Source organism: Diprion similis, chromosome 8, assembly GCF_021155765.1.
Source record: "Diprion similis isolate iyDipSimi1 chromosome 8, iyDipSimi1.1, whole genome shotgun sequence".
Lineage (NCBI taxonomy): Eukaryota > Metazoa > Arthropoda > Insecta > Hymenoptera > Diprionidae > Diprion > Diprion similis.
The window spans coordinates 7970541-7997806 of NC_060112.1; the positions used below are offsets into that span (position 1 = coordinate 7970541).

The 27266-nt window shown below is 35.6% G+C and overlaps 2 protein-coding genes across 6 annotated transcripts; both read right to left on the reverse strand.

Annotated features, from left to right (window-relative positions):
• Positions 1–1462: 1462 nt before the first annotated feature.
• LOC124409566 (protein THEM6) lies at positions 1463–16222 on the reverse strand. Of its 5 annotated transcripts, XM_046887267.1 has the most exons (6): positions 14219–14305; positions 13070–13421; positions 10456–10670; positions 8147–8338; positions 7338–7460; positions 1463–1473 (listed from the first exon to the last, which is right to left on the reverse strand). In XM_046887267.1, the coding sequence occupies exons 2-5, from the start codon at positions 13224–13226 to the stop codon at positions 7353–7355; spliced, it is 672 nt and encodes a 223-aa protein (XP_046743223.1). In that variant the 5' UTR covers positions 13227–13421; positions 14219–14305; the 3' UTR covers positions 1463–1473; positions 7338–7352. The 5 variants fall into 5 exon arrangements, with proteins under 5 accessions (XP_046743223.1, XP_046743221.1, XP_046743222.1 ...); XM_046887265.1 differs by lacking the exons at positions 1463–1473; positions 14219–14305 and adding an exon at positions 16116–16222 and having other exon boundaries at positions 7231–7460; positions 13070–13426; XM_046887266.1 differs by lacking the exons at positions 1463–1473; positions 14219–14305 and adding an exon at positions 16116–16200 and having other exon boundaries at positions 7231–7460.
• A 2190-nt stretch (positions 16223–18412) lies between these two features.
• Positions 18413–23044, reverse strand: LOC124409561 (probable tyrosyl-DNA phosphodiesterase). The gene is made up of 6 exons (XM_046887254.1): positions 22889–23044; positions 22715–22792; positions 20914–22075; positions 19431–19973; positions 19151–19352; positions 18413–18570 (listed from the first exon to the last, which is right to left on the reverse strand). Exons 1-6 carry the CDS (start codon positions 22923–22925, stop codon positions 18430–18432), a joined length of 2163 nt encoding a protein of 720 aa, XP_046743210.1. The 5' UTR covers positions 22926–23044; the 3' UTR covers positions 18413–18429.
• Between the last annotated feature and the right edge of the window lie 4222 nt (positions 23045–27266).

The window sequence follows — 27266 nt, forward strand, 5'->3', positions numbered from 1 at the left end:
GTTTCATTGAAATCGGTTCATATTTCGGGGTCGCAATACTTAAAGATCCGTGTTTTTTGGATGATTTATGCCATTTCAATACAAAAATTTATTGCTCCTATTTACCGCATTGCTATGACAATTTGTTGTTAAGATTTGGTGAAAGCCATGGTATTCGTTAGTTCAAAGCTGTTAAAGTGATATTCATTGCGTATTATGATTTTTAAAGACAATTTATAAACGGTCAATTTTCATTTATTCAAAAATACATTGAGTTTTTTTGGTACTAAATCGTATCTTATAGCAACGTTTAGTTTTAGAATAATGTACAGTACATAGAAGCACGGTAATTGATAAAAACAAGTTCCAGATTTCAACAGTTTTAACCGGGTTCACTGGCAGAAGTGAAAAGAATGTTTTTTGCAAAAACCAGTAAGAGCTGAAAAAACGTCGATTGCAATTCCACCAGTGAACTCGATTAACAATCGTTAAAATCAGACATTTTTTCTAATTCATTACTATTCTTCTATGTACTGTACATTATTCCAAAACTAAAAGCACTTGATAACAAAAAAACGTAACGTGTTTTTGAATAAACAAAAATTGATCCTTTCGAAATTGCATTTAATCGTCATAATACACAATGAATATCACCTTAACAGCTTCGAATTATTGAATATCATATATTTCATCAAATTTTAGCAACAAATTGTCCAAAAACCTACATTTTTGAGTTTCGCGACTCCTAAATATAAACTGATTTCAATGAAACTTTATTTATGTCTTCCATGACACATTAAATAAGCTGCTTTAAATTTGACGTCTGGATTTAATTGGCACATTCAAATGCAAATACATTATAATATGTAAGCAGGTAAGTACATCCGATCTTCGGAATAGGATTTTGAGGATAAGAAAAGTTATCGTTTCGATTTGAAAGCTCATTGCATGTTGAGAACGAAGTCTTTTTGCCAATCTAAGCAATTCTACGTTTAAGAATTGAAAAGGAATTTGATATGACACAACATCGTAAGACGTGAAACATGCTTGACCCCATTCGTCTTTTATAACTTCGTTCATGAATCGTTAAGAAGCATTTCAAGAATACACAAATACGTTCTAACTCAGAACTTTGGAACGATATCATTTTTCACGCATCACTATAGTAAATGTTACCAATTGTAAGAGACAAAGATTCCTAAGTAAAGCGCATAACTGTTTTATGCACTACAGTACTCATTGTCAAAGACAAAAACAATAAATCGTTTTACGGAATGACGGATTTAAGGTGCAAATACAAACGTACACGAGAGAAAACAAATTTCAAGTATCGTTCAGGCTTTTAAGAAATATACTGTACTTTGAACTTTACTCTCCTGGCTGTTGAAAATAATGTTAAAATTCTTAACAAGTAAACTAAATCTGGGTATATTGAAAATGATAATTTATTGCATAAGTTACTGTATTGGTGAAGCGACGGGTCCACGACACTCTCTGCGCACCAATCGCCTTCCGCACAGACTGGAAGACTATCGCTTACTGATCGTGACTTAGACCGAGGTTTTGATTCAAGCCGGAGTTCCATTTATTCCAGGTAACGGACACAGCGACGTCATTATCTGGTTTACGAAGCCCGTTCGCCAGTCGGTGACGTTTCAGCCGGTTAACTTGTTCAAAGGCATTCAAACGGTGTTTTTTAACAATTCTTCCATAGTACCGGTGTTCAATTCTCGTAAACGTACGAAGCCGGAGAATTCCAGTCTACCATCCTTCCATCCATGGATGAAAATCCACTCCTACCCTATGACAAAATTGATAAAATTTCATTCAACGTCTGGGATTATTGCGGGTCTGTGACGTTATTCACTACAAAATTGGAGTGAATTTACAGAATGAATGAAGTCGCAGGTGAACCGTTGCACAAGGAATGGATATGGTACAGCAGATTTCCGGAGTGAATCAGGAAGGATAATGATCCGTTGAAACTAATTAATATTCTGCATTACCTCGCATGTTTCATGGAGAACACTGACCTGTGTAAAGATTAAATACGGTAATGATTAAGATGAAATTGTATTTTGTGATTGGATCTCTTGCCTGCAATCCGCCGTCGCTGAAAGTTAGTAAGCAGAATTGTATAAGCCAGAAAGTATAATTAGAGTAGAGACCGAACTCTGTAGTAGAGAAATGGATACCGTTCTGGGGACTTGTGAGGTAGTACCAGAATTGCCGCTAGCAGTGCTAGTGTTCTTTGAGGGATCAAGAAATTTTGTTTGTTCTCAACTCTCAAGTTGCGCGAGAGACTTGTTTCACCAACTGGACGCGCTGTTGCGAAAATCGCAAATTTAAACGAAAGATTCACAAAATGAAACCAATTATTTTGATAACATTGACATAATTCGCGATTCCTGGTCAGTCAAAATAATTTTGTGTCTGAGTAATATGATTGTAATTTCAGAATATTTCGATGAATCCTAGGTCAAGGCCTGGGTTTCGATCCGACTATTTCGATCGTAGGCTAAGCGCGGAAAGAATTTGAATTTTAACAATACTGGTAACAACGAACGCGCTTTTCATATTTCGCTTTGTTCTTTTACTAACGTGAGTCAAAAAACAATGTATACGAACGTATGAGCTTCAAACTCAAGTTATATTATATTTTCCAGTTAATTCTTCATATTATTGTATATCAATTTTCATAGAATTTGAAGTGCGAATGATTTTGAAATGAATAAAGTATAACTGTATTAGGTGAACTACGCTTATATATTACATGTTTGTATGCATGGTTTTTTAATTCAATAAAAGAAAAAAAGGTGAAAATAGAAAATACGCGAGTAAGAATAAAATGTTCAGTGGATCGACACACCCGTTAGATTTTACGAAACAGTAATTAAAATTTTGAATAATACACGTCTAGATTGCATATTCATCATTAATATTCCGCTATTATGGAATAAAAATACAACGGCTTACGAACAAAATAAATGAAATTCAAATTTCATCTGGTGAAGTAGCTTCACCATCAGACGTCCAACGTAATTTTGTTACGTTCAAGAAGTCTAGGGGTCTAATTTCGCTTACGATATTTTATGCCTTCAAGCAAAATTTAGCAGCATTGGCTTAACCGGGTCTCCAGTAAGTACGAGCCAAGCTAAGTGCTTTTCGTAACGGGTGTCACAAAATCTACAAGTTTTCAATCTTGCGTAAATAACTTGAAAACCACTGAACCAAACCAAGTCAAATGCACACATTGTTCAGACATCGAAGCACGAAGATCCAGTAAATCCTTGGATGTTCATTTTTTTGGTGTAATCTTGTAATTATTACCTTTAATCTCTTCTTTAACTGTAAATAGAAGATTGGAAATTTAAAAAGTGTTCACGACGTCAGATATGCTTGAATACAATTTATTTCGACAAACCATGAAGATTGTATTGGCTATGTTTCATGCCTCTGCAGTTCCATTTTTACGTTCACATTTGTTTATTCAACTGATCGCCATCACAAACTATTGAAGCCATTACTTCGACTAATGTCTGACGTTCGTTTATTCTTGTTTCAAAAAACTTGACACGTATTTTGATTTTTGAGGAAGCGTTAAGATTATATTTCAGATCATATTGGACGTGAATTTCGAAAATTATGGCATGTCGCGAGATATTAACAGGAACTGCACCGTACGAAGAATCCAAATTATTAAATAATTGGAATATGCACCAGTGTGACGACTAGCCAGCTGTTTTTTCACACTGTTAATCTGACAAACAAAATTCGTACACGATGAAAGAGTTAATCAATTTCAGATATAAATGTCGTCCGACAATTTAGGGCATTCAAGATTGTACGAGTAATCTTTTGATATTCGCAACGCGTGAATGCGATGAAGACATATTCAAATCTTTGAGAATTGACTTTACTTCGTAGAAGATTTGGGTGATTTTTAATCTAACTTTAAATTCTACACTATGTGTTTGATTATTATTTTAAACGTCTATATATCGGGTGATAATAGTTTACAGTTTACATGTCAGTGTTGGATATAGTAGACGCTAATTAGGTATAATGTCTATAATTCAGTATCTCCTTGGTTCGCTTACGCTCGTCCTAAAGTTTATTATTTGAAATTTGTTATGTAAATAATAAATCTGATTATATTATGCGTATACTCGTATTATATATATATATATAATTTAGAAGTCCATATACAATTCGGATCTTTTCGAGTCTAGCACCATTTACAATCTGTAACACTTACTCCTGAGTTTGCATTACGTATTGCAGTTTCAGTATAACTTTCCGAATTTCGAAAGAATAATGAGTCCCTAATCAACTGCTTACGTATAACAATATTCACTTAAGGGCGTGGTAACGGATTCGCAATTGTACAGACCATGAGATTAGTTTTCAAGCCAAATCTTATTTTAAGACAGAGTTCTCTAGCGAGTCTTGAGACCAAAAGTGGAATTTATATTATGATATTCGTCTGTAAATTTGGATAGTTTTTTCATTTCATAAAAATTTCCTGAGTCTGTTGACAAAGTCTAATAACCAGTTTCAATGACTCCTTCTACTGAAAATGATCATGCGTTGAATTATAAAAGATTATGACTGAAATTCACGAGTAATTTATTGCGTGATTCATTGGGTAAATTTAATGAAACATATACAAAATCATGTAATAAATTACAAAAGCACGAATTATCGGATAATTATTATATAGTTTACTGTCTGATTTTTTTTCATTTTGTAATTTATTATATGATTCAATATATATTTTAACGAATTCACTAGATAAGTCATGTAATAAATTGCACGCGAATTCCAGTCATAACGTTTTGTAATTTAAGACATGATCATTTCCAGTACAGCCTACCTCATAGATTGCGAAAAAATTGGCGTGTGATGTGTTATTAGTTTTTTATTATTTAGATTGAGATTTTTCATGAAAATAATGCTGTCGATTTGATTAATGAGATTATAGAAAAAGTGAGAGTGTTTGATTTTGGCTTGAAAACGTCTACCTCTTGGCCTTTTTCTGACCTCAGCAGTTTGGCGAAAACGAGTAACCGACGTCCTCAACCTTCAACATTACTTCCCTCTCGAAGGGTTGACTCTTATAAAAATTGGTAAGAAAATATTCATCCTCGTATTATAATCATTGGGATGTCAATTTAAACAATATTCATTCAATTTAGTTTTAAATCGTTATTCATTTGTAAGGAATTTCGGTCGAGCAAAGCCTTACCAAACTTTTTGAGTTAACGTTGATTTTGATTACCATTTTTATAGGCTAATTTTTACCGTTTGAATATTGAACTTGATTTCCGTCGTTATAGAAACAGAACTCAAATCTTACGGTAAGGATTATAAAGAACACAAGACTGAGACTAGAAGGGAGCGATTTAATCACTCCGGCACTGGTTATTTTATACATAATTTATACTCTCCCCGCGGAATTGCACTTTATCGTAAAGCATTCAATGCCCTCGAGTTGCTTTTTCATCAAAAGTAAAGCGGATGTCGAAGCTTAATCGCACACAACAAAATCGAACTGTTTTTTTTTTTTTTTTAACATGCGTGCTGCTCACATTCGTAGACAGATACACAATTCCGTAAACGCCGAGAGCTTTTATTTCAAACTTTCCTTCATCTACTATCATCAAAAAACAAGAACTTCCGGTTTTGCTAAGAAATCAATCGGTGTATCAAATACACGTATGGCTGGTTCCGTCTCAAATTCGAATCACCCAGAGGAAGGTCGATATAAAAATTTCAAATTGCTTAACCAAAAGGCATATCATTTCTTAGCAAATTTAATAGCAACCGTATCTTTCACTTTGGTCTAAAAAATTTTGTCTCGAATGTACAGCTATCACCATTTTTTTTCCTTTTTTTTACACAAATTTATTTTTACAGATTTCACAAATGTCCTTTTTTTCAGAGCTTTTACATCTTTAACCAACGGGCAGAACATGCTAACGATTTTTTTTTTCATAACGCTGCTATGTGGAGTTTAGGCAGGTGAATTTATAATTTTTTGAATTGTTTAACATAGTGTTAAATTAGGCAAAGAAATACAAACACGATTTTCGGCAATCGCACATTTTTTGTTACTTACCAATTTTTTTTTTAATATTCGTAAAAAATTACGGTAACCAAGAAGAGTTCTTTTGTAAAAATTCGTTACTCGTGTAAGTAGAATTAAAGTGTATGGGACATTCCAATTCAAATTAGCAGCCCATGTACCTCACCCCCTTCGATTCCAATCATTTTTTAGTATGACATTTTTACCAACCCAAAAGGATCTCGGAAATTTTTTCATATTTTTTTTAACTACTGGTGAAATTTAAACAAAATCGCAAAACCAATTCCGAAAACGCTGATTTAAAAAATCTGAAAGAATTCACGCTGATTTTATGATTCAGAATGTGATTTTTGAGCACCACACGATAATGGGATCTCAATATTTACTATTTTTTACGCAATGTTTTAGTTTTTCCATGTCAGAATTATTTCTTTTTCTTTTTATTTATATCTCTAGATCTAAATACGTCACAGAACCATATTATTTTCGTAATTCCGTAATCCACTTAGATCGTAGAATAGAAATAAAATTAAAAAGAAAATCCCAATTCTGACATGGAAAAACTAAGAACTTGTACGAAAATATAGTAAATATTGAGGTCACATTATCGTGTGGTGCTCAAAAGAAGTCCATTTCAAGTGATAAAATCTGTGTGAATTTTTGCAGTGTTTTAAAAAGGGCGTTTTCGGAATCGGTTTTCCGATTTTTCGTCAATTTCAACAGTGGCTAAAAAATTCCGAGACCTTATTGGATCGGCATAAACATCATACTAATAAATGATTAAAATCAAAGTGGGTGAGATACATGGGCTGATAATATGACGCGGAATACCCCATATTCGTAGAAAACAGGTTCTTGTAAAAAAAATTTGTTTCCCAGATGGAAAAAATGGCAATTACCGTACCGGTGAACCATAATGTTATGAAGCGATATAAAAAATGCTGTAAAAAATGATGCATAGTTTTAAAGCCATTTGACATTCTCTTTGACCTTTCTGCGAGCGATCCGTGATGAAATCGGTTGCATTTTGAATCAGTGATTTCTACACAAAGTTGCGATGAGGTAAAAGAATTTATCGATACTTTTTTATCAACTTCAACAGATTTCGTTTTGTTGCACTTCTCTCTTTTCTCATCTTTCCATTTTTTTTCTCCTTTTTTTTCTCCTTCCTTCTCAAGCTTCGAAGGCTGAATCACCTTCCGCATTTATGAATTCAAACTACAGTCGTTTCGTAGCAATTCGCCGGCGTGACGTCGTTCACAACGGAAACTCCGGCATCCCTTTGTCAGCAACGAGGAGGTTCTGGCGTCGGCCGTAAGCTTGCTGAAGAAATTTCATTACTCTCCAACCACAGCGCAACTTCCGGTGGAATTTCCGGTCTCACATGCGGTGCCTGAAAATCAATATGCCGTTTATTACATGACAGTATATCGTATACTGCAGAACAGTTATGCAGGTTTGATCCTTTATTTGACATCATCTTGACTGAAAAAATTCTTATTTGAAGAATAAAAAGAGATCAAGTATTACAACACTTTTTGGAATCGAAAATAGAATTAACAAATATTTAAAACTGCTGTGGAATATTCAAAAATATGTCTGTAGAAGAATGACTACGCCTTTTATGTAAGGGGGTAAAAAAAAAAAAGTGAGAAAGGACGATCTTTTCCTCAATTTCAAATTAGTTATTTTAAGATTTTTTAGAAAAATAAGATACACTTCAATAAACTCCCTGATTGAACTTGAAAAGTTGCCAACGAATTCTACGGATTTTTGAGTGATTCCCGGAATTAGACATTATAATCATATATTTTTTACAGATTTTAAGATTGTCTTACGATTCACATTCTTACAGAAATCCAAATGCAATAAATGAAATGCTGTAAAAAATTCTATCGATAAAGTGATATTAAGTTAATAATATCTAATAATAAACCAAGTTCATACTTGGTCAATAGAAAAACATAAAAGAATTGCCAGAAAAATTCTTCATCTTGATTCGGATTCTGAGTACATATAATGATTTGGGTTATGGCCTGATGTTTTATTCGACGAAGTAATGTTACGATATTAACGTACACTTGTTGGGGCAATTCCAGCCTCTAGTCCTCCGTTCACTTTGCCTCCGCGATCAAGCAGCACCCCCATAACAGCTTCGGCACTGCACTCGAGTACCCGTTGGCGGCAGATTGCGATAGCTCGAACAAATCCATCGCCACTGCTGATGAACTTGTGCTCCATGAAGATAGACTTGTCGTCCCAATAGATGATCTAAGAAAAAGAAAAAGATTTTTTTATTTTTAAAGTAAGAAATTACACTTTTAAAGTAAGAAACTCTGAAAAAATGTCATCGACTATTGTTGTCAATTGTCAAATTATGAGAAAATATCTAAACGCAAGAAGTTCTTACCGGAAGTAGGTCAATTGAGCAATAAAACATCGTGCATAGGTAGGCGTGTACAAAAGGAATGAGTCAGACTACTCAACGTTTAAATGCAAGTCGTAACTTTGGCATAAATCATGTCGTGAGCCCTGCAAAATCTGTCAGGATGCTATTCAAAATCACGCATATAGTCCAATCGAACCAATATCACGGGACGAATAGCAATTCTTTTTAATGGCTATGGAGGCCTTCAGAGCGCAGATTCCATCGCAAGAATGGTTCCTGCTCATTGTTTGCAGCAGTCTGTTGCGCATACAGGAAATGATGATTGAAACTGAGGTGACTAACGACCGCTTTCGTACGATAACACTACCGAGAGACAGTTATCGGTTGACGCAAGAAGTCCATACGCATAATCTCACTTCGCAGTTCCGGAATTTAGTAAGTTGTGCAAGCACTTGGGGTAAATATGCGACTCAGTTTAAACTTCGTGACAGTCTGGATAAGATTTGTTGTACAGGATTCCACAGACCTTATTCAAATGTGACAAGCGGATTCGTGCCCAAGTCAATAAATGTGATTCATTTCATCAGCAGTGAGCTTACATTGGGTACCAAGCCTGGATGATATCGGAAAGAGTATTTCATATTCAAAATGGTAAAATGATGTCTAATGTAAACAAACTTTTTTATTGTGCAAGCATGAATAATTATCTAGCGGTCAAAGGGTCTAACAATCATGTGCTAAAATTCTAGAGCAAGAGCAGATGATTTGGCAGGTTGAACTATCGTCATAAGTTTAAATGACAGGTCGTCACGATGGTCTTTCAGCTTTGAGCTTACAGGTTTTTACAGAATAGGTCTGTACGATTAACGGGTTCATCCTAAACTTCATTTAATCATTTTCTCGACTGAACGATGGATCGTGCAGGCCTATCGTAGGGCGTATTGCGACTGGAGAGAAGGCTGATAGCGCCCAAAAGCAATCTCCGTGTTAATAGGGTTAGATAGCAAACCTGTCATAATTACTAAACCAACACGCACAAATTGTATTGATCCCTGATGATAAAGGACTTATTGCTTACTGAGCACACATTGTCACGTTACATTTTAATCTAATATGATACCCTCCTGCGGTGAATCAGGGGTCACGGATTGCACGGCGTGAATTCGTTGAAAAGCGCAAAAAATTTCGAAAATATACAAACATGGATTTGGAATTATTTTCGTACGTATAAAAGAAACGAAAACTTTCCACAAGTGATGAGCAATTGTTGAAATTATTTGAGTGGCATGATAGATCTTTCGTCGAAACTTCGAGTCAATTACAATTAATCGTCACTAAAAGTTTTAGGTATGGATTAGGGCAAATTGCTGTAATTGAATGATCAGAAGTGGAAAAGCCTCATGATTTATTGAAAGAGAAATGAATAGATTTTTTTTATTTGAATTCAGCCAAATATTTGTGAAATTCATTCATCTTGGCAACATGTCGGTTCCAGATCACTCGCGAGGACTTTAAACGCGTTACATACCGATAACTCGGTAGGCCTGCATTACCGATATTTGGTCTCCTCGGTGGTAGGCAACCCAACGTACTGCAGAGTTTACTTGGAGACACTCAGTGTATCACTTCATATAATTTAGGCTAAAGTACTAACTGCACTCTAATTCCTATCATATAAACGTTGTCTCTGATGTGCTACTACGATGAAATCGGCAATATATCGTTGCGTTAACTTTTATTCGCAATAAAATATAATGCAAACCGGTAACCAATATTTTTATTTCAATTTGTGAGGTCGAGTAATAAAAGGTCAATTTTATTGACCATCATTTATGAGAATTTGGGAAAAACTAACGACTCTAAAAATATGTTATGATTCTACAATATAGAGCCCAATGGTCTATCTAATCTATCACCACAGAATATTTACATACATAGATTTCAACGAGAGAAGCAATATCCGCAATACGTGTAAAATAATAAAACACGAAGTATTCACCTTTGATGTAATTTTGTAAATAGAAAACGGCCTGAGAAATCTTCTGTAGCGAATGGTGGCTGCTCCCTGAACGACTCCTGATCCCTGTGCCCGTATTTCGCGATAGAGATTGGTCCTTTCGTAGAAGTCAACTCTGGCGAAATCGAGCTCTCGTAGATAACGAGCGTTGTTCATGTGATAAAGAAGCGTGTCTATGTCGGTGGTTATACAAATTCCTGTAAAGAAATAAAGCAAATATAGAATTGTAGCAATTGCAATGTGAACAGAGCTGTACATTTTCATTGTTATACGGTTTGTCAGTGATACAAGTGATGGAGATTATTATTTTGGAATTGGGTAGCATTTTTAAATTCATTTACCGCACGAAAGATTACCAATTTATAAGTCTATTTTATGGACTTATAGAATGTTTTTGTTTAACATGATGGAAAACTTTTTGTAATACACATTAATTATCCTATTCTGGCAAACGAATTTTTATGGTGGTTTGGAAACAAAGCTTGTGTCGAGAATAGAAATGAGATTTGTTTTTTTGATTCCTAATTAGCCCTGAGATTTATCGACAATTGAAATGAACAGAAATGAATTTTCAGGGATTTGTTTAGTTCTTCGATATCCATTATAGAGTCAAACTAAATAACTTTCAGTATAATTTTAATATTACTCCATTATGTAGATTAACTTTAAAAGGTCACAGATTGACGTAGTTGAACCGTGAGGTTTCCTTTTCTGCGTTGCTGGATGCTTGAGAAATTGATTGATTTTGTTCCCATTGACTTTATAATGGTTCTTTATTTCCGTAGAATTCCACAAGGTAACGTGTTTATCCAGAAGCCTTACAGGAAAGTAATTAGCGAGTAGAACCGTACCGTTGCTCATGTAACCTCCAACTTTCAAGCTTAAAGCACCAGAGTAATGGCTGTCTAATAATTGTAACAAACAGTATTTGCATTACATCATCGCACTTCTTTTTAACTATCGTTATTGTGCAGCCGGGCTTAGCATCTTAGTCTTGGTTTTTCGATATGAAAAGGATTCAAACCAGTTACATGTAAGACGTGAGTAATTCAACCCAACGCTAGAGTGTTCAAACCGCCATACCGAGAGAAGTATCTATTTAAAATAACTATATTTCAAGTATAAATTTCATTATAAATATCGAACACAGTTGACCAACCATATCAACACTGACTATCCCCAAGTGTATGCAAAGTACAACATAGTCATATTCATAGTTTTTCATACTTTTCACTACGTTTGAATAGTGGGATTCCTCGAAAATCTCTTATTCCCGTGCTGTCTAAGTATTTTCAGAATCTCTCTTTCACATGACACTCACCAAAAGTATTGGAAGAAAAATTTTCCCAATTAGTCACTGACAATGAGAAGTGAATCACTGCGTGCAGATGGAAGCCGTTAAAGCATCGCCACACGGTTTCTTTCATGTGCGATGTGTGATCACTATTCTCGGTAAGTCATTCACTTTCATCGATCGTAGTGAGAACGTTATACACACCAAGAACGCATAGGTATACAGGGCATGTGAATCGGCAATCGGAATTCTTAGCGCAGGAAAGTTGCGTTCGATCTATCAACAAACCGGTGAAGTAGCTTGCAATACGAGCACCTCTCCCATGCCCATGGCGACATATATACCCACCGTCTAAAATAGTTGTTGCTTCATTGCTTCTTCCATGGATCATTCATATTTTGTAGAAAAAAAAAATCGCTCATTGAGGTGCTTGCGAATATATAAACTGAGATAAGAGCAAGGAATGGAAACTACTTGCTTACACAATTATTTGTTTTTATAGAGTTCTGGTTAGTACGTGGGAGGCCCCCGATTCTCGGCTACCAGGTCACGGTCTGCGAGCGAAGGGAGTCACGTAAGGTTTCCAGATTTGGATTAAGAATTGGATACTTTCTCGAAGTGGACTTTGGTTGGAAGATACATTGTCAATCGAAATATTTCAAATCTCAAAATGTCGAATTTTTAATACAGAGAAAGTTAGATCATCGTATTGATGGTGGTAACGAATCAGTGATCGAACATTCCTCGACCATGCTGTGCAAGAAAAAAGATATTCGGATGGTTTGATGTTTGCAACATGTTCTGAACGTTAGATTGTTTTATTTGAATATTAAGAAAACAGTAAATAAACATTTCAGTATTGGTCGAAATATCGTAGGACGTAACAGCGAAGGGAATTGATTGCGAGATTTGGGCCTGAAGGAAGCAACGATTTACGAAGTTTGATCTCAGAAGACATATTAGACATACGATATTGAAGTGAACTCTGATAACAAAGAATCGGAACTAAAATTGTGTAAATATTTATCAGAGAGTACTTGAAACAAAAATTTTTCAGAGTTTTTCTGCTGGGTCACTAACAGCCTCAACTTGAAGTCTGGCATAACGCGTCTCAAGTTGATTTCAAAGAACTTTTAAGCATACCGATGATGGATAATTATGGATGATCATTGAATTCAAAATCAGGAACCCAACACACCGACATCACTATAGCCTGAGTTTGTAACAGCACAGTAACCAGTGACTTTGAGACAAAAATTCTTTTACTTTCCCTGGAATGATTTTATGCGTAAAAATGCGTACCGTAAACCGATGTTTCGTCGAGAATGTGAACTTGCTTCTTGCAGAATCTTGCCAAGAGCACCGTCAGACACATGCGCAGAAAGTAGTGAACTTCGAGAAAGACATAGAAGAGGACGACGACGCCAAGGACACCGGCCAGGACGCAGCAGGCTATCATAATGCCAATTGTCTTTGATATTCCTTAGATTATCCTCGGACCAGCTGCTGCAGGACGAGATCTTTTATCCTCCTTCAACCCTCCAGCAGGAAAGATCTCCAGCTGCGTAAGGGCGAGCGAGATATCGATTCGTTGTCGGCCCTCTTTCTGCCTTTACTTTTCGTCAATAATTCGGTCCGCGACGGCGTCATCGCCCTGTACTGCAAAGAAGTTTAATGCGTCTTTTTTATCATTCCCATTCATTAACCTGTTCTTGCAACAGTATGACAATAGAGTGATTAACTACAATAAAATTATTAGGAAAAATATTTTCGCACAAGACATGGGGAAAGTCTTCACTTGGTAGAGAAGATTGTTTTCTGTCTCTTTCCCTTCCTCTGTCGCTGACTTTTTTCTTTTTTCATTTATATTATTGATTCATATGCTCGTGAATATTGTGAAGAATGAGATTGCATATCGATTTTCATATTTTTTATTGGCTGTATTTTTTCCGTACACTACGAATGAGTCTTGTTATTGATTACGAACAAATAGAAGCCTTTTTAAAAATATCCACACAAAGGCAATAAAATTTTGAAGTAGGTACTTAATATTGACTCGACGAATGGCGTCAACAGATTTGAAGTACACAAGAATGTGGCATTGAATTCTTGTGCAATTTGAATCTGCAATTGAAATTGTCGACGCAGATGTTTACTTGTCATTATATTCATACTCATTATTATTATTATTTTACATATTATTAGTGCGATATTATTAGCGTAACACACATAATCTAGCCTAGAATAAAGATGAATTCGCGTATAATTTATATTTCCATTGCTTCGTATTCGTTATGCATTCGCGTTTGGTCAATATCTCATTTATAAAAAAATATGAATCAACAGAATCTGACCAAGAGAAAGAGAGAGAAAAATATAACATCAAACATCTGAAACTAAGTCTGGATAAAACATAAAACAAAATTCAAGTATGCACTGGTAGTAACTAACCTTGTACTACAAGGTAAGATATTTCTCATTTGGAACCTTTAATTGATCGCTGCCAATGATTGAAGACAGCAAGATGAAATGGCAAAGAATAATAACCCGGAACCAAAATGAATCTCAACTAATTTAAATCACACTTTCAAACGTCAACCACTGTAACAAATCATATAAATAGATTTTTATCTCCCCACTATCAACACTTTAAGGAGACCAAGTTTGAAGAAGTAGTTTTTCATCGACACAATCAACGACCGAGTAGTGCTGCAGGGCAGCCGACGACCTGCAGACTGGTATCAACCTCGCGACGCCTGGCGTCGCTAGCATTTGCACCCCTTCCGGACGACCTGCTACCTCTGCGCCGGAGCTGGTTTCCCCCAATCGAGGCTTTTCGTGAACCGAGAGAGCCGCTCCAGTCGGCCGATCGACTCTTATCAGCTCTACGATAATCGCGGAGTGACAGTATTATGAAATGGGAAAAGTTCTTTGAAAGAAATTTCACGTCGTCATAGAGACGTATTGCAATATAGGTATTTATGACGTGGCAATCCATGGTTCCACACTCCAGATTTCTTCATGACTTTCAAATATTCTCGGTAACATCTGATTCATCGTTAAAATTCTTGCCTCAATCTTTTGGACTTTTTATAATAAATTGGTGATAGTTTTCTGCACTGACTTAGGTGTAGATCTATTACATCACGAGATGATGGAACCAGTGACTTGAAACTGGTTGAATGATTAAAACGTATGGCGTTATCCGAAAGTTGCGCCAATCTTAACGACGCGTGTATGGACTTTCATTGGAAGATTCTTTCATTGAAGAAAACTGGTTTATACGAACTTGTTACGGGTCTGTGTATGTCACAGAAAGTGCAGTTCCCGCCGTTAGTCGATGTTGCTTGGAACTATTTCACGTTATAATTGTTATACGGTTTTTTGGCGTACTACAATATTTGGGTGTTTCTCTTGAAATAATCACTTTTTATGGTGAAAAACGTATGAATGAAAATTCATATTTTCGATTTATGCAATTCCATGTGACATTTACATTAAATTGATACCACGTAATTACCATATTGGTTTAAACTAATGTTCAATTTTAGAGGACTGATCGTACTTTATAGGAATGATACAGATTTTCTGAAATTTTTAAAACAGAAACGCTAAGCGGCAATTATATTCAAGAACACATTTTTTTCACAATTAGTGAGTCATTCAATTCGTGACGGTGAAATTTGTATATTCATCAACTGGCCATCACGTATGAAAGTCGCAAAGAAACGGCATTATTTCTTATCGCAGGAAAAACTTCCAGTGGAAACCAGAGGAAAGACGGTTGAAAAAATTTTCTTCCTATTCAAAACGTGGTAGTGAATTGGTGTCTAATAGTTTCACTTTATTGGGTACAAATTAATATATTTTAAATGAAATTATGTTACTGGCATGTATGAGCAGAGGAATGACTTGCTCGCTCATAATTATTATCTGATTGTTATGTTTACCAATAACGATGCATACTTGCAGGTGGCTTTCAAGGACAGTCGATGTAGCCTTTAAAATTTGTGCAGTCGATGTGTAGGAACAGTCGGAAACAGGTTTTGCTGAATGTGCAAATTCGAGTATTGCAACTCAGGTATTCAAATAATCATTTTATTTAAGGCCTATATCAATAATCTTATAGTAAGTATAAAACCTGGAATAAAAATTTCTCACAATAAGAATTATTAAAAAACTGAAACCGTGATTATTTTAGGTCTTCAATTTTTTACCTCAGTCCCCGAAATATTCTTTACTTTTTTCCGTATCGCTTTTTTAGATGATATTTTTAACCGTTACTTTTATAACGTATAATACATCTAGATTTATATCTGTTTCTTATTACCATTGTGCGGGAACTCACCGTGAACCTTGAATCAGAAGTAGAAGTTCAGGAAACGTGATAAAGTTGCTTCTTTTTCTGTATCTCATCGATTTATCGTTTCTCGTTGGCACTCGAAGGTGTGACAAAAGATTTATGAACCTTATTCAGTAAACGTATACGTATATTGATTAAGTTTAATCCAAAAACCGAAGGATTTAATTTTTTAACATATCGCGATTTATTGCTATGAATGCCATGGTTTTCGATGCATTTAACTCGATATGTGAGATTTCTATTTTACTTTTGTCAAGTACTTAAAACACTGGACACGAGCACTCATTCGGTATAATTTTATCGTCCGAGGGGAAAAAATCAGAAACGACTTTCTTACTAGGCCATGTCGTCCCAATTTCCACAGAGACTATAATCGCTCTGACACCGAATTTCACGAATTACAGCACCGGTCCAATGGAATGGTGTATCAAGGAACGATTTATCGACGGTAGACATTGCGAAGCACGCACTTGCTTACATAGGAAACGAATATTATGACGACGAGTACTTGAGTCGGCGCTTGTTAGGCACAGTTTGAAGGCAGAACATGCGCGAGGCCCGCCTGGGATACTTCTGATCAGGAAATACTTTCCTACGAGCCGTTGGTGTTTCAATGAAAACAGCCGATCCTGCGCGCATTTATACACCGAAACCTTCGAATTTCAAAAATTTATCTTCTTTATATAATCCGCATGAAAAACATTTAAAATTTAAAGAAGCCGCCGAATACCGAAATCACCTCGAAGCGGAAATTTTATTGTCCATCTTTACCGTGAAATCGAAAATAATTCCAAGCACGACCTCCTCGCACGTACATACATGTCGTGAAGACGGAACTCGGTTTTCGTGTAGCGATGGCTAAGTATCAATTCAAGAGCCACGTACTTGGCGGCTAGATTTAATTTTTGCATTTTGCCGTCAATATTATACTCGTTTCTTGAATCTAGCTCGACGATGATAGACAAAATAGTATACATAATATGCACTGGTTCAACGGATTCAGAATAGCGAAGTGAGAATAGCAATACTGAATATGAAATAATTGCTGGCGTTTTTTTTTTTGCACAAAGTGCTGATAGTGCGAAACTTATCGTTTACATTCCTCGCCCGTGAAACTTTCAGCAATGCTGGAGGGTCGAATTTTGTTTTTTGCGTATTATAGAGTGGAATTACGATTGGAAAATGGAGTTTTTCTTATTATACAGTAATTTCTAGTCTGCTCTTAAATTCACCAAGTTGCATAAATAATGAAACAAGAGTTGGTTAATTTTTTTATTTTTTTTTTTTAATGAAAATAAGATCTCGCTAGATTCTGTCACTTTACTTTTTCATCTTAACTTACAAAGAAATGACATCGTATGATTATACCGATTGAATTTATATCAATAGAGAGAAAGTTTACTCGCGATGTTTATAATGCTGGGAAACGGAAGTGCAGCCGGTGGCACAGGCACTTCAAATCGTTTCACACAATATCAGTATGATGTTAAAGAAAAATCTTCATCTGTATGGTGTTGATATAAAAAAAATAAAATATAGTATCACTTGTTCTGGAGAAAAACAGGAATCATTATTTCCATCAATGCCTTGTTCAGCATATGATTCAGTTTGCTCGTTGTTTACATCTGTCAAATTAAAATTACACTGTGTAACAATAAATCAGTAAATATATTTTGAAAGCTGGTCTATTAATATGACTTTCATTCATGAGAACGAACGCTAACTTGAGGGTGGAAAATTTATATGCTTTATGATGCCATGTATGTAATTAAAACGTGCTTTCAATTTGAATATCTATGAAGTGTGGAAATACAGAAAAAGTTCAAGTGGACCCATGAAGCATGTAATACATGTATTTTATCTTCAAAGCAAAACTGATCTAAGAATATTAACTTCAAAGATTATCTTGAAGCAATGGATTTGAAATAGTTTTGAGTTTACACTTACCAACTTGGTCAAATAACATAAGTTTTCGTTGTAAAAATCGTAGGTTTTTCAAAGGAATATTTTAATCCGGAAGTATCATTTATGTTGAAAAATACAATATTCTATTCGCTGGAATAATTGGAATAATACAATAGAATATGAAAAATAGGAATGCTTTAATTGAGTAGAGTAATATTGTAATATACATTGGCTTCAAATATAAGCATGAAGAACGAATAAATAAAAAAGTGTTATGTATACGTACTGTTTACTCCAAAGACAGAACGTGCTAAATAATGGAATTGATAAATTTCGAAAGAAGGGTAGTACTCAGCTCGAAATTATTACAAACTGAGTAAAACTACGAATATTTTTATTCATATCCTTTGAAAAATTCCATAACAAAGGGCTTATCCTGAGCCTCATAACGGGTCAACGGTACATCATATGGAATTGGAAACCTCGGTGTACCGTCAGGCATTTCCCGTTTAATATTGAAGACAGTGTTTCCAGTCTAAGAAGAATAGATATTATGATTGATTATTTACTGGCGGATGTAAACTTTAAATTATTTCCTACATACAAATTGTGGAGATTAGGCGGCGTAAAATGTTCAAGGAATAAACTCATTCTGATTCCAAATCTATATTATTTTTATGTAATAGTGTTCCTTATGAATATTTTGGCGTCTGCAGGTATAATAAATTGTTCAGAATTAACGAAATTGATAACATTGAGCTTGTGATTTTTGGTGGCAGTACCTTCACTATACTTCAAACCAATCTACAGATTTCTGGGTAATGTGAAGTAACCATTTGCTGAGACACTATTCAAATATTTATGCAAACAGAAATTGGGGCAATTAGGTATCGAGATGTCGTAGCTCAGATGAAATGCTGTTGTAAAAGTAGACGAAAAATTTTAATTTAATAGAACAAGTTCATGGATAGATCGCTTTTCCATCTGAATGATTTATTCGTACAACAGAACAGTCTTATTTTTGGTATTTTTGTGACGCCGGGTTCGTTCAGCACCGATTTCATAGCTTCAAGAGAACAGTATTATATTTCTATGTACAAAATACCATTACTTACGACTAATTTTGGCACGAAGATAATTCCAGCTTCGTAACTCATGATGTAATGATTTCCTCTTCTATGTCCCCATGCAGCCTTACTCAAATTAGCACTCGTCAGTACGAACCAGGGAATTTCAGTTTGATCTGGCGAGATTCGCGTGTAAGTTTTGATATGTGGAATCGCTCGGTCTCTGCGGGTATTGCTCGCCTTCCATTGGCTGCCGGAATAAATACATGGAATGTTAATAATGGATCAAATCGAAAATTTGTAATGAATCAAGAATCATTAAACTTACTAAAGGTATGATTCCAACCACTGTTGTTTCTGATGGGTTGCTAATCCGTAGGGTAAACAGCAAGCACCTTTCCTCATGTCAAAGCTGTTTTTGTAGTTATTAATTGACGGATAGATGAACTGGAATCTTGGGTGACTTTTCAATCCCTGATTTTTTTCCCTGCACATAGCAGGTATGATTTCTTTAGACAGCCAACTCTCATAATTTGGCCCAAGACTTCCAATGCTTGAGCACTGTGCAATTATCGGCCATTCGGGTGCATTTGGTGGCAAAGTAACGTGTTGGGATAAAATAGTTGACAGTTTTTTATGACCCCAAGCATTATGTTCTGCGTCTTTATGATTTCCTGGCACTGACGCAACAAAAAATACTTTAACTTCTGAGAAATCTGCTTTTCTGATCGCCTGAACCCACTCGGTCAAATCAGGCAAATTGTACTTCTGCAAATAACGTTCAAAATCCTTTTTGAATCCGGTTGGCGATTCACCGTCACTAGTATTTGCAGAATCCGGCAAGTGAGGCAAATGAGGCGATATCCAGACCCTAATTTGAATAAGCTGTATTAATTTTATGCCAGATTAAATTTGTTCTTGTAGTTTTATTTAATTATTGAATGTAGCGAAACACCACAGTTTGCTCCCAACTTTTTGATTCCTTTTTTCATGACTTTGGCTGAAAAGGGCATGTCATGTAAGAATTGAAAATCATGCTCAGTTGAATTTGATTCCCTCAACTTTCTCCTAATACGGGGTTGGTGTTAGTTAAGTTGACATACAACGACTTTAAACGAGTCAACATTCCAAGACATAAGTATTTTCTGCTTTACTATGTATCACTTAATTAAAAAAAAATCATCAAATTGAAAATAACAATTTTTCATGAATACGCATTGTTATGTTAATGTTAGGAACCTCAGCCTCAACCTCTAATACCGTGAACCTTTTATTTTCTGAATCTTTTACATCCAAACTACTCAAATGCTTGATCTGTGGATTTAGAAGATCCAAGTTTTACTGATTATATAAATTACAATTTGAGAAGACAGCAGAATTCTTAAATCAGAATCTTCAATATAAAAATCTCAGAATTCACTGTGAAGACCTTCTTAAATGAAAGTACAATGGGATATTAAAAAAATTTTACGAAAAAATGACTTAGCATTCTGTACCGGACGATTTTGTTTTATAATCAACAAATATAAGCACTTTGGAGGCCAGTCGGTTTTTTTTTTTTTTTAATTAAATATCTGTAGTATAAGATTCATTTTATAAGTATCATCAGTACGTATAATATGGGATATTCTACATCTGAGAAATTAGTTACCAATCATATTAGTCAGAGTTTACTATCAGGCGAGTAATCAGGCGTTATTACTCGCATGAGTTACTTAATAGGAATAAAGATTGATTATGCTTCTAGAAAGGTGTCCTAAAAAGTAGGGAACAAGACGCTGCAGTATTCCGCTGATTAGTGGCTGACTAACCCTTGAGTTCTATTTTCCCAATCATCGGAATAGAGATTCGCTGTGGAGACGACAACTCTGATTCCCTTGTTGCGGTACTTGAGCACCATTAGCTTTGAATGATGACAACCAAACGTTGGCATTTTAATATGAATAGTTTTAATGTTTGGTGGTAATCTTTCTTGGTCTTCTCGTTCCCCATAGAGAATTAGCATGTCCGACGATTGTCCAGCGAGTAAATATTGAGCACACAGCCACCCAGCATCGAGCATAAAATTTATCTGGAGACTACATACTATCTCACCTAAACTTCTGTCGAGAATCTCAGGGAATGTTAGGGAAAATTGTTGATCGTGAGTTTCCTTGCAATCCTCGACCCTTGTCAAGAATAAATGATACGGCGCAGACAAGGCATATTTTAAAGCAAATTCTCCTGGCTCGACGATTGACATTTTTATCCCGCTGCTTCGTATTTTTTTTATAACTTTCAATCTAATTTCATCTCTCAACGCACTCGTGCCGCTACCAGCATAAGCTGTCATTAAATCTGGCTCCTGATCACCAAGCTGAGACTTTCCGCTACTAGTGCTCGTGCTACTAGCTTGCCCTCCAACTCTGTTACTACGGTTCTCTATAGCTTGATTATTTTTAAATCTTTTAGGAGACTCTGCCTCTTGGTTGGAGTGTTCCGAGTTTCTTTTCAATCCCAATGTGCTTGTCGTCTCGTCTCTGCTTTCCAATTTCTGTTTTTTAATTCTGTCGGCGAGTTTGCTCCATGTTTCATTCGACACGTCATCTCTTATTGAGCTTTTGCTATCCGTGGACATTGCTGAGTCGCCACAGTTGCTCGTTGACGGCTTTGAGAGAGAAATCGCGTGTTTGTCCATCTCTCGCAATTTTGCCTCACGCCTTTCAACAGCGATTCTTTTATTTCTGTCTATCTTGTCCTTCAGGTCTTGGGGAATGCTGTTTGTGAACTGAGGAATATTTCTTATGCTGTTTCTTTTGTCCTCTATCGAGCTTTGCGCTGTACCGATTTCATCGTTTCTATCCCTTTCTTTCCTCAATACCATTTGGAGTATTTTTAACTGATCCAGCAGTGTCGATCTGTCGCTACATTCAAAATCAAGTCGGGGAGGAACCGTTATCGTACCATCAAGTTGATCCATCACCAACTTTTCCACTGTAAATTTGAATAATTACTGATGGTCTAATTTTTAGCATATATGAATAGGACGACATGAATCAACTTTATCAAGGCATTATTGACAAAATAAATTAAGTCAACGAATATCAACAGTCCACACGATTTTTGTGCCTCGATAATCCATCTTATGTCCACAGACTATGTGTAGTTATTACCTCGTGCATGTCTTGTGTTTTCAGACAGCAACAGAATATGATAATTTATAAATCCTGAAGTGAGAGTATAACGAAGGCCAAAATTGTTCTAACAAATAAAAAATGAATGAAATTTGATCCCCAGGTGAGGACCTCAGCTACCGCACCACCTGCTCACTTAGGGATGCCATACACCAAAAAATATTTATATCAAGAGCCATGAAATATTCCAGCTGCCAACTACGCCGCCGTTTAAGTCCATCAGCGTTTAGATACTCTGTCAAAATTATTGAAAAGTTCGTTGTTTCAAGAAGCATGCATATTGATAAGAGACAGCGGGACTTCAGAATGACAAACTTGAAGTTAAGTATAGGCGATGAGTCTATCGTCAGCGTAAATGGATCAGAATATCTAGTGAAGAAAAATTTGAATCTAAGAAGCGAGACTACCAGCCAGATTTTGACTAAATACATATGCTTACGATGCGGATGAGACATTTCGGTGAAGTGTATAGGATTTCTGCGATAACATTTTTCCTTGTACGGACAAGCTTGTTTACCTGCAATGAGAAATTTAACCAATAATCATAAACAAACATAACCGTAAACGTAAACGTAATTTTATAATTTAATAACATATGTGCGGCACAATTTACCGCCAGTCCGTGTGAAATTTCCAGGTTGAATGTTCATGATTGATAAGTGTATTAAACTTTTCTCAAATAATTATTCCTTCTTGATCAGTCGTTGATTTTTATTTCATATCGTCAAAGAGAAACGTTTCGCACAGATTCCAATACGATGTTTTCGGCACGAACAATAAAGTGGAGTTAGCGAGGTAACCGTTGCTCGTTCCGAACGCATGCAGCTTCTTTTTTCTTTTGGTTATGTCCCTTGACTGAGGATATATACAGTCAAAATTGTGTCACATGCGGCTGAAATGGTTTTTATATTGCTCATTACTATTTTATATCACCGATACTAAGTAATCTTCTGGAAGATTTGACACATTTTTAATTCTAAAAAATCCAAGGTCAAAATCCGCCGATTGATTGCACACCGCAGTTTTTAGATAAATAAGTTTGCAAATAATTGTCATGAAAATATACTTATCTTCACCAAACTCCTTTGTAATATTCTGTTTCTGTACAAGGAATGAAACAATAATAATTAATACTTACTAAACCAACTCTAAGTGTGAGAATCGTCACTAAACGCCGTATTGTAGGCAACTTAATGCGCACGCGAGCTTTTTGAGGTTATGCCTAGAGGATGATGTATCAACCTCGTGAAAACTGCATCTGAAGCGATGAGAAAGAGAGAGAGAGGTATATATCGATCATGTCGATACAACCTTTCGATAGATTATTTACAAAAATTGAAATACATTCGTTTTTTAAGGAATTTAAGTAACGGTGGCCCTCATTCACCATACATTTTTTTTTATCAAATCCCATTTTATTATGATGCGTTCGTTAGTCGTTTGCGGGTGTTTATTATCGCATCAAAGGAGCTGGCGAATGAAAAACGAGACATAACAATTTTTCACGCCCTTCGTTTGAATGCTAAGTCGTGTGAATTTGAATTTTTTTCATTAATTCGCTTGCGAGATTATATCCAAATGTATCCGAATAGACAGACATTTTTCAGAAAATATGTTCTCCGGATACTATATAGATTCGACAACGTAAAGATTCATTGAAATTAGACAAAATCATTTTCGACAGAAACTAATACTCTTCTTACGGGTAGCGAAAACAAAGAAGTTCATATATTGAGGTAAAAAGAGAAATGTGTACCCAATGATAAACATATATCATATTTTAGTCGCAATATACACAACAAAAATGAATAACGAAACTGACGGAGTGTAGGATATATAACCCGTAACATGTATGCAATAGTGAGGCTATCGTCAAAATAGGGTCAAGTATTCATAATACTGGGTCGGTACTGCATGTGAACCAACACACATCAAACTGACGTAACAAGAGTTTTGAGGAAACACCACTTCCCAGAGTCGATTGTTGTACTCTCTTTCAAAAGAGACTCGTATACTGCAAGACACATAATGCACTTTTCAACAACGGTACAACACGCGATCCCAGCTTCGAATTTTCAGCTCTAATGGTAACTTTGCTTTACATTAACGTAGCTTCGTAATTTTTACCATAAGCGATGAAGATTAATTTCGAATAAGACTGTAGTTAGTCGTACGTAGCTTCGCTGTGTTGATTAGTGTTAGGTAGCATCCATTTTGAGCTGCAGCACTGGCTTAGTATAGTATTCACCTGATTATGGAACTATGCTTAGGAACTCTCCTATAATGAGTATCATTGTACCTTCTTGAGCTGTTTTAACAGTCTCGACAGTCGCCGCGGTAATTTGATTGTTGGAATAATCATTACTCACAAGTGCAGAAGCGTAGGAATTGTTGCAATACTTTCAAGACCTTATAGGATAGATATGAATAGGTAAACTTATTTCGTTTCGGTCACCGGTAATAAACTTAACATTTATCGTAGCACCATTTCTGTTACTATTTTTTTTTAGAAACTTTTCCAGCCGAGCGTTGAAAATTTGTGAATTCGCAACAAGGCTGTTTCCCAACTTGTCAGCACCAGGCTCCGCCCACTTGGTCCAGTAAAATTATACTGAATTTAAAGAGCGGAAATATTTCGCGAGTAGCTCTAATTATGAAATGTTACCGTGAAAAGGATGTAGGTACGCAGCTGGATACACATAGTTCTGTAACTTTTTATCATCTGGATGCCATGGTAACGTCATGTATGTACCTAACGTTCAAGTATCTGCATACTTTATTCACGTCGTATACTTCATCCCTACCACTAATTGTCTCTCTGTTAAGTTCAAGTTCGATTTCGACTCAACAGCATTCGTTGCTTCTTACAGAGAACAGTGTACTTCAACGTCGTCGATTAAGTGCAATGTCGATTAAGTAATACTATTTCCTAAATGTAATCAACACATGTACCACTTTTGGCATCGACTTTTCAACGCTACTCTCAGTGTGAAAGAAGAAGAAGAAGAAGCTACTCTCGGCCAGTTATTATTTTTACATTGTTCATTTTCAGAATGCAGAATTTTGCTTTCCAACTGCCTACAAAGTGCAGATTACGAGCGATTATAATTTTTTCACTAAAATTTGTCGACTTCCACAATTGTAAATGCTGATATTTCCGGTTAGATTAAACTCACCACTTTCGAAATGGTTTTAAAATTCGCGTCTTTAGCTGCAGAATATTCTGTTTTTTCAAAACAAAATCAAAGGTGTGTTATTGAAAGTGATTAACAAGTAGAAGAAAATAGATAGCGAGAGAATTGAATGTTTATACATTGTGACAAAGGGAAGTATCTAGTGTCAATGGCATATTGGACTTTCTGAGATTTCTCAGTTTTCCTGAAAAAATATTTATATTTTCCCAGGACACATTTCAACCATCCTTATTATACCGTAAAACTCACTATTTTCAATAAAATTCATTGAGTTATGAGCACAAGGTTTTTATTTGTAAATTGAAATAGTCGATCTTTCTCAAATTTCAATTAATTTTTTCCAATCTCAATCACTTATCATTTCAATGAACATCCGTTATTTTTATTTCAAGAAAATATGTCACGATATATACAAGGTGATCCAGCACTTTCGTCCTATAGACTAGCAATGTGTTCTACCTGAGAATCTGTGACTGCGATACTTTTTACTTCTGATAGAGAACTCGTCGTTTGCGAATTACAGCCGTTTGAAATTGGCCAATACGGTAGCATCTGATGACTCAGAACAGCGCATGACAATCAAATGGCGATCTGCCAGCTCTATTCTGATTATGAGCCCTTAGATACTACGCTATTGGCCAATTCCAAACGGCTATAATTCGCAAACGACAAGGTTACTATCCAGAAGTAAACAACCTCCGTCGCCAATTCTTACAAGGATTATATTGATAGCCTATGGGGCAACAGTCCTGGGCTACCATGTATATTTGCATGTAAGAAAAAAAATCATAAGTAGCCGTATTGAGTTCAATTCAAGAATATGTAAGGAACGAATTAAATTAAATTACGTGCTCGGTTGTTGGGAAAATTTTAAATTTTTTATCAAATAGACAAAAACTCAAGTTTAATTTAAGCACACACACACACACACACACTGAAATTTACACTTAAAAAAAAATACCTTGTTTTCTGGCAGCTAAATAAATAGGTTTTTTCAAACCACGATCAATACCATTAAGTTTATTTGAAAGAACATATAATATTTTTAAGTGTGAATACAAAATGGCGAATGTTTGAATTCCGAAATACGATAGAGGGTATAAAATTTTATTTCGACTTAGATGAGTCATATCCCTGAGTCCTCGGTCTAAATTTTTTATCGTAGAATTCGGAATAACAAAGCATCTCATTGTTAGCCGATTTAAAACAGCGTTGAAGATGGAATCCCGTAAAACCCTTACGATTTCCGATCGACATAAATTATGCTAGCTTTTTTTTTTTTGGGGGCTTCGGTGAGATGAGGTTTCATAAATTTCAATGCTATATGGTAACTCCAGCAAATAACAGCAAAGCTTTTTTGTCAATCCGGCTATTTTCATTTCGTGATTTACGATCTTTCGCAGGACCAGGTGTAATACTCTCGGTAATAAACGGACGTAGTTCGCGCCTGGCAAACCCTCGGACTTTTGATTGGCCGTCGGCGCTGTTCATGCGTAAGTACTAATATTCCACATAGCGGCTGTATACTTTACGTTGCTTACTTCACGTGTGTTACGTACCCGCAGAGGAGCTAACTGCGTTTATTATTTGGCCATTTCCTACCTTTTAGTATATCGTCAGGATAGCACAAAGCGTTTCGGGTGTAACAAGCCTGATAAATTTATTACCCTATTAAAAAATGAGACTATTTTCGGGAGAAAATGCGGAGAAAAAAATAAAAACGTACCAGATATATAAAACAATGTATTTTGCCACGTGAACATAATCCTGGTTAATTTGTTATAAAAGAAAAAAAGA

What these genes read in the sequence shown, in the direction of transcription:
- LOC124409566 (XM_046887267.1), bottom strand. Translation starts at nt 13,226, where the DNA reads ATGATAGCCTGCTGCGTCCTGGCCGGTGTCCTTGGCGTCGTCGTCCTC. An exon ending in CGACGAAACATCGGTTTACG is followed by an intron (nt 10,671 to 13,069) that starts GTACGCATTTTT and finishes ATTTCTTTACAG; the next exon opens with GAATTTGTATAACCACCGAC. An exon ending in TTTACAAAATTACATCAAAG is followed by an intron (nt 8,339 to 10,455) that starts GTGAATACTTCG and finishes TCTTTTTCTTAG; the next exon opens with ATCATCTATTGGGACGACAA.
- LOC124409561 (XM_046887254.1), bottom strand. Translation starts at nt 22,925, where the DNA reads ATGAACATTCAACCTGGAAATTTCACACGGACTGGCG. An exon ending in AAATTTCACACGGACTGGCG is followed by an intron (nt 22,793 to 22,888) that starts GTAAATTGTGCC and finishes TTCTCATTGCAG; the next exon opens with GTAAACAAGCTTGTCCGTAC. An exon ending in CGAAATGTCTCATCCGCATC is followed by an intron (nt 22,076 to 22,714) that starts GTAAGCATATGT and finishes TCAAATTTACAG; the next exon opens with TGGAAAAGTTGGTGATGGAT.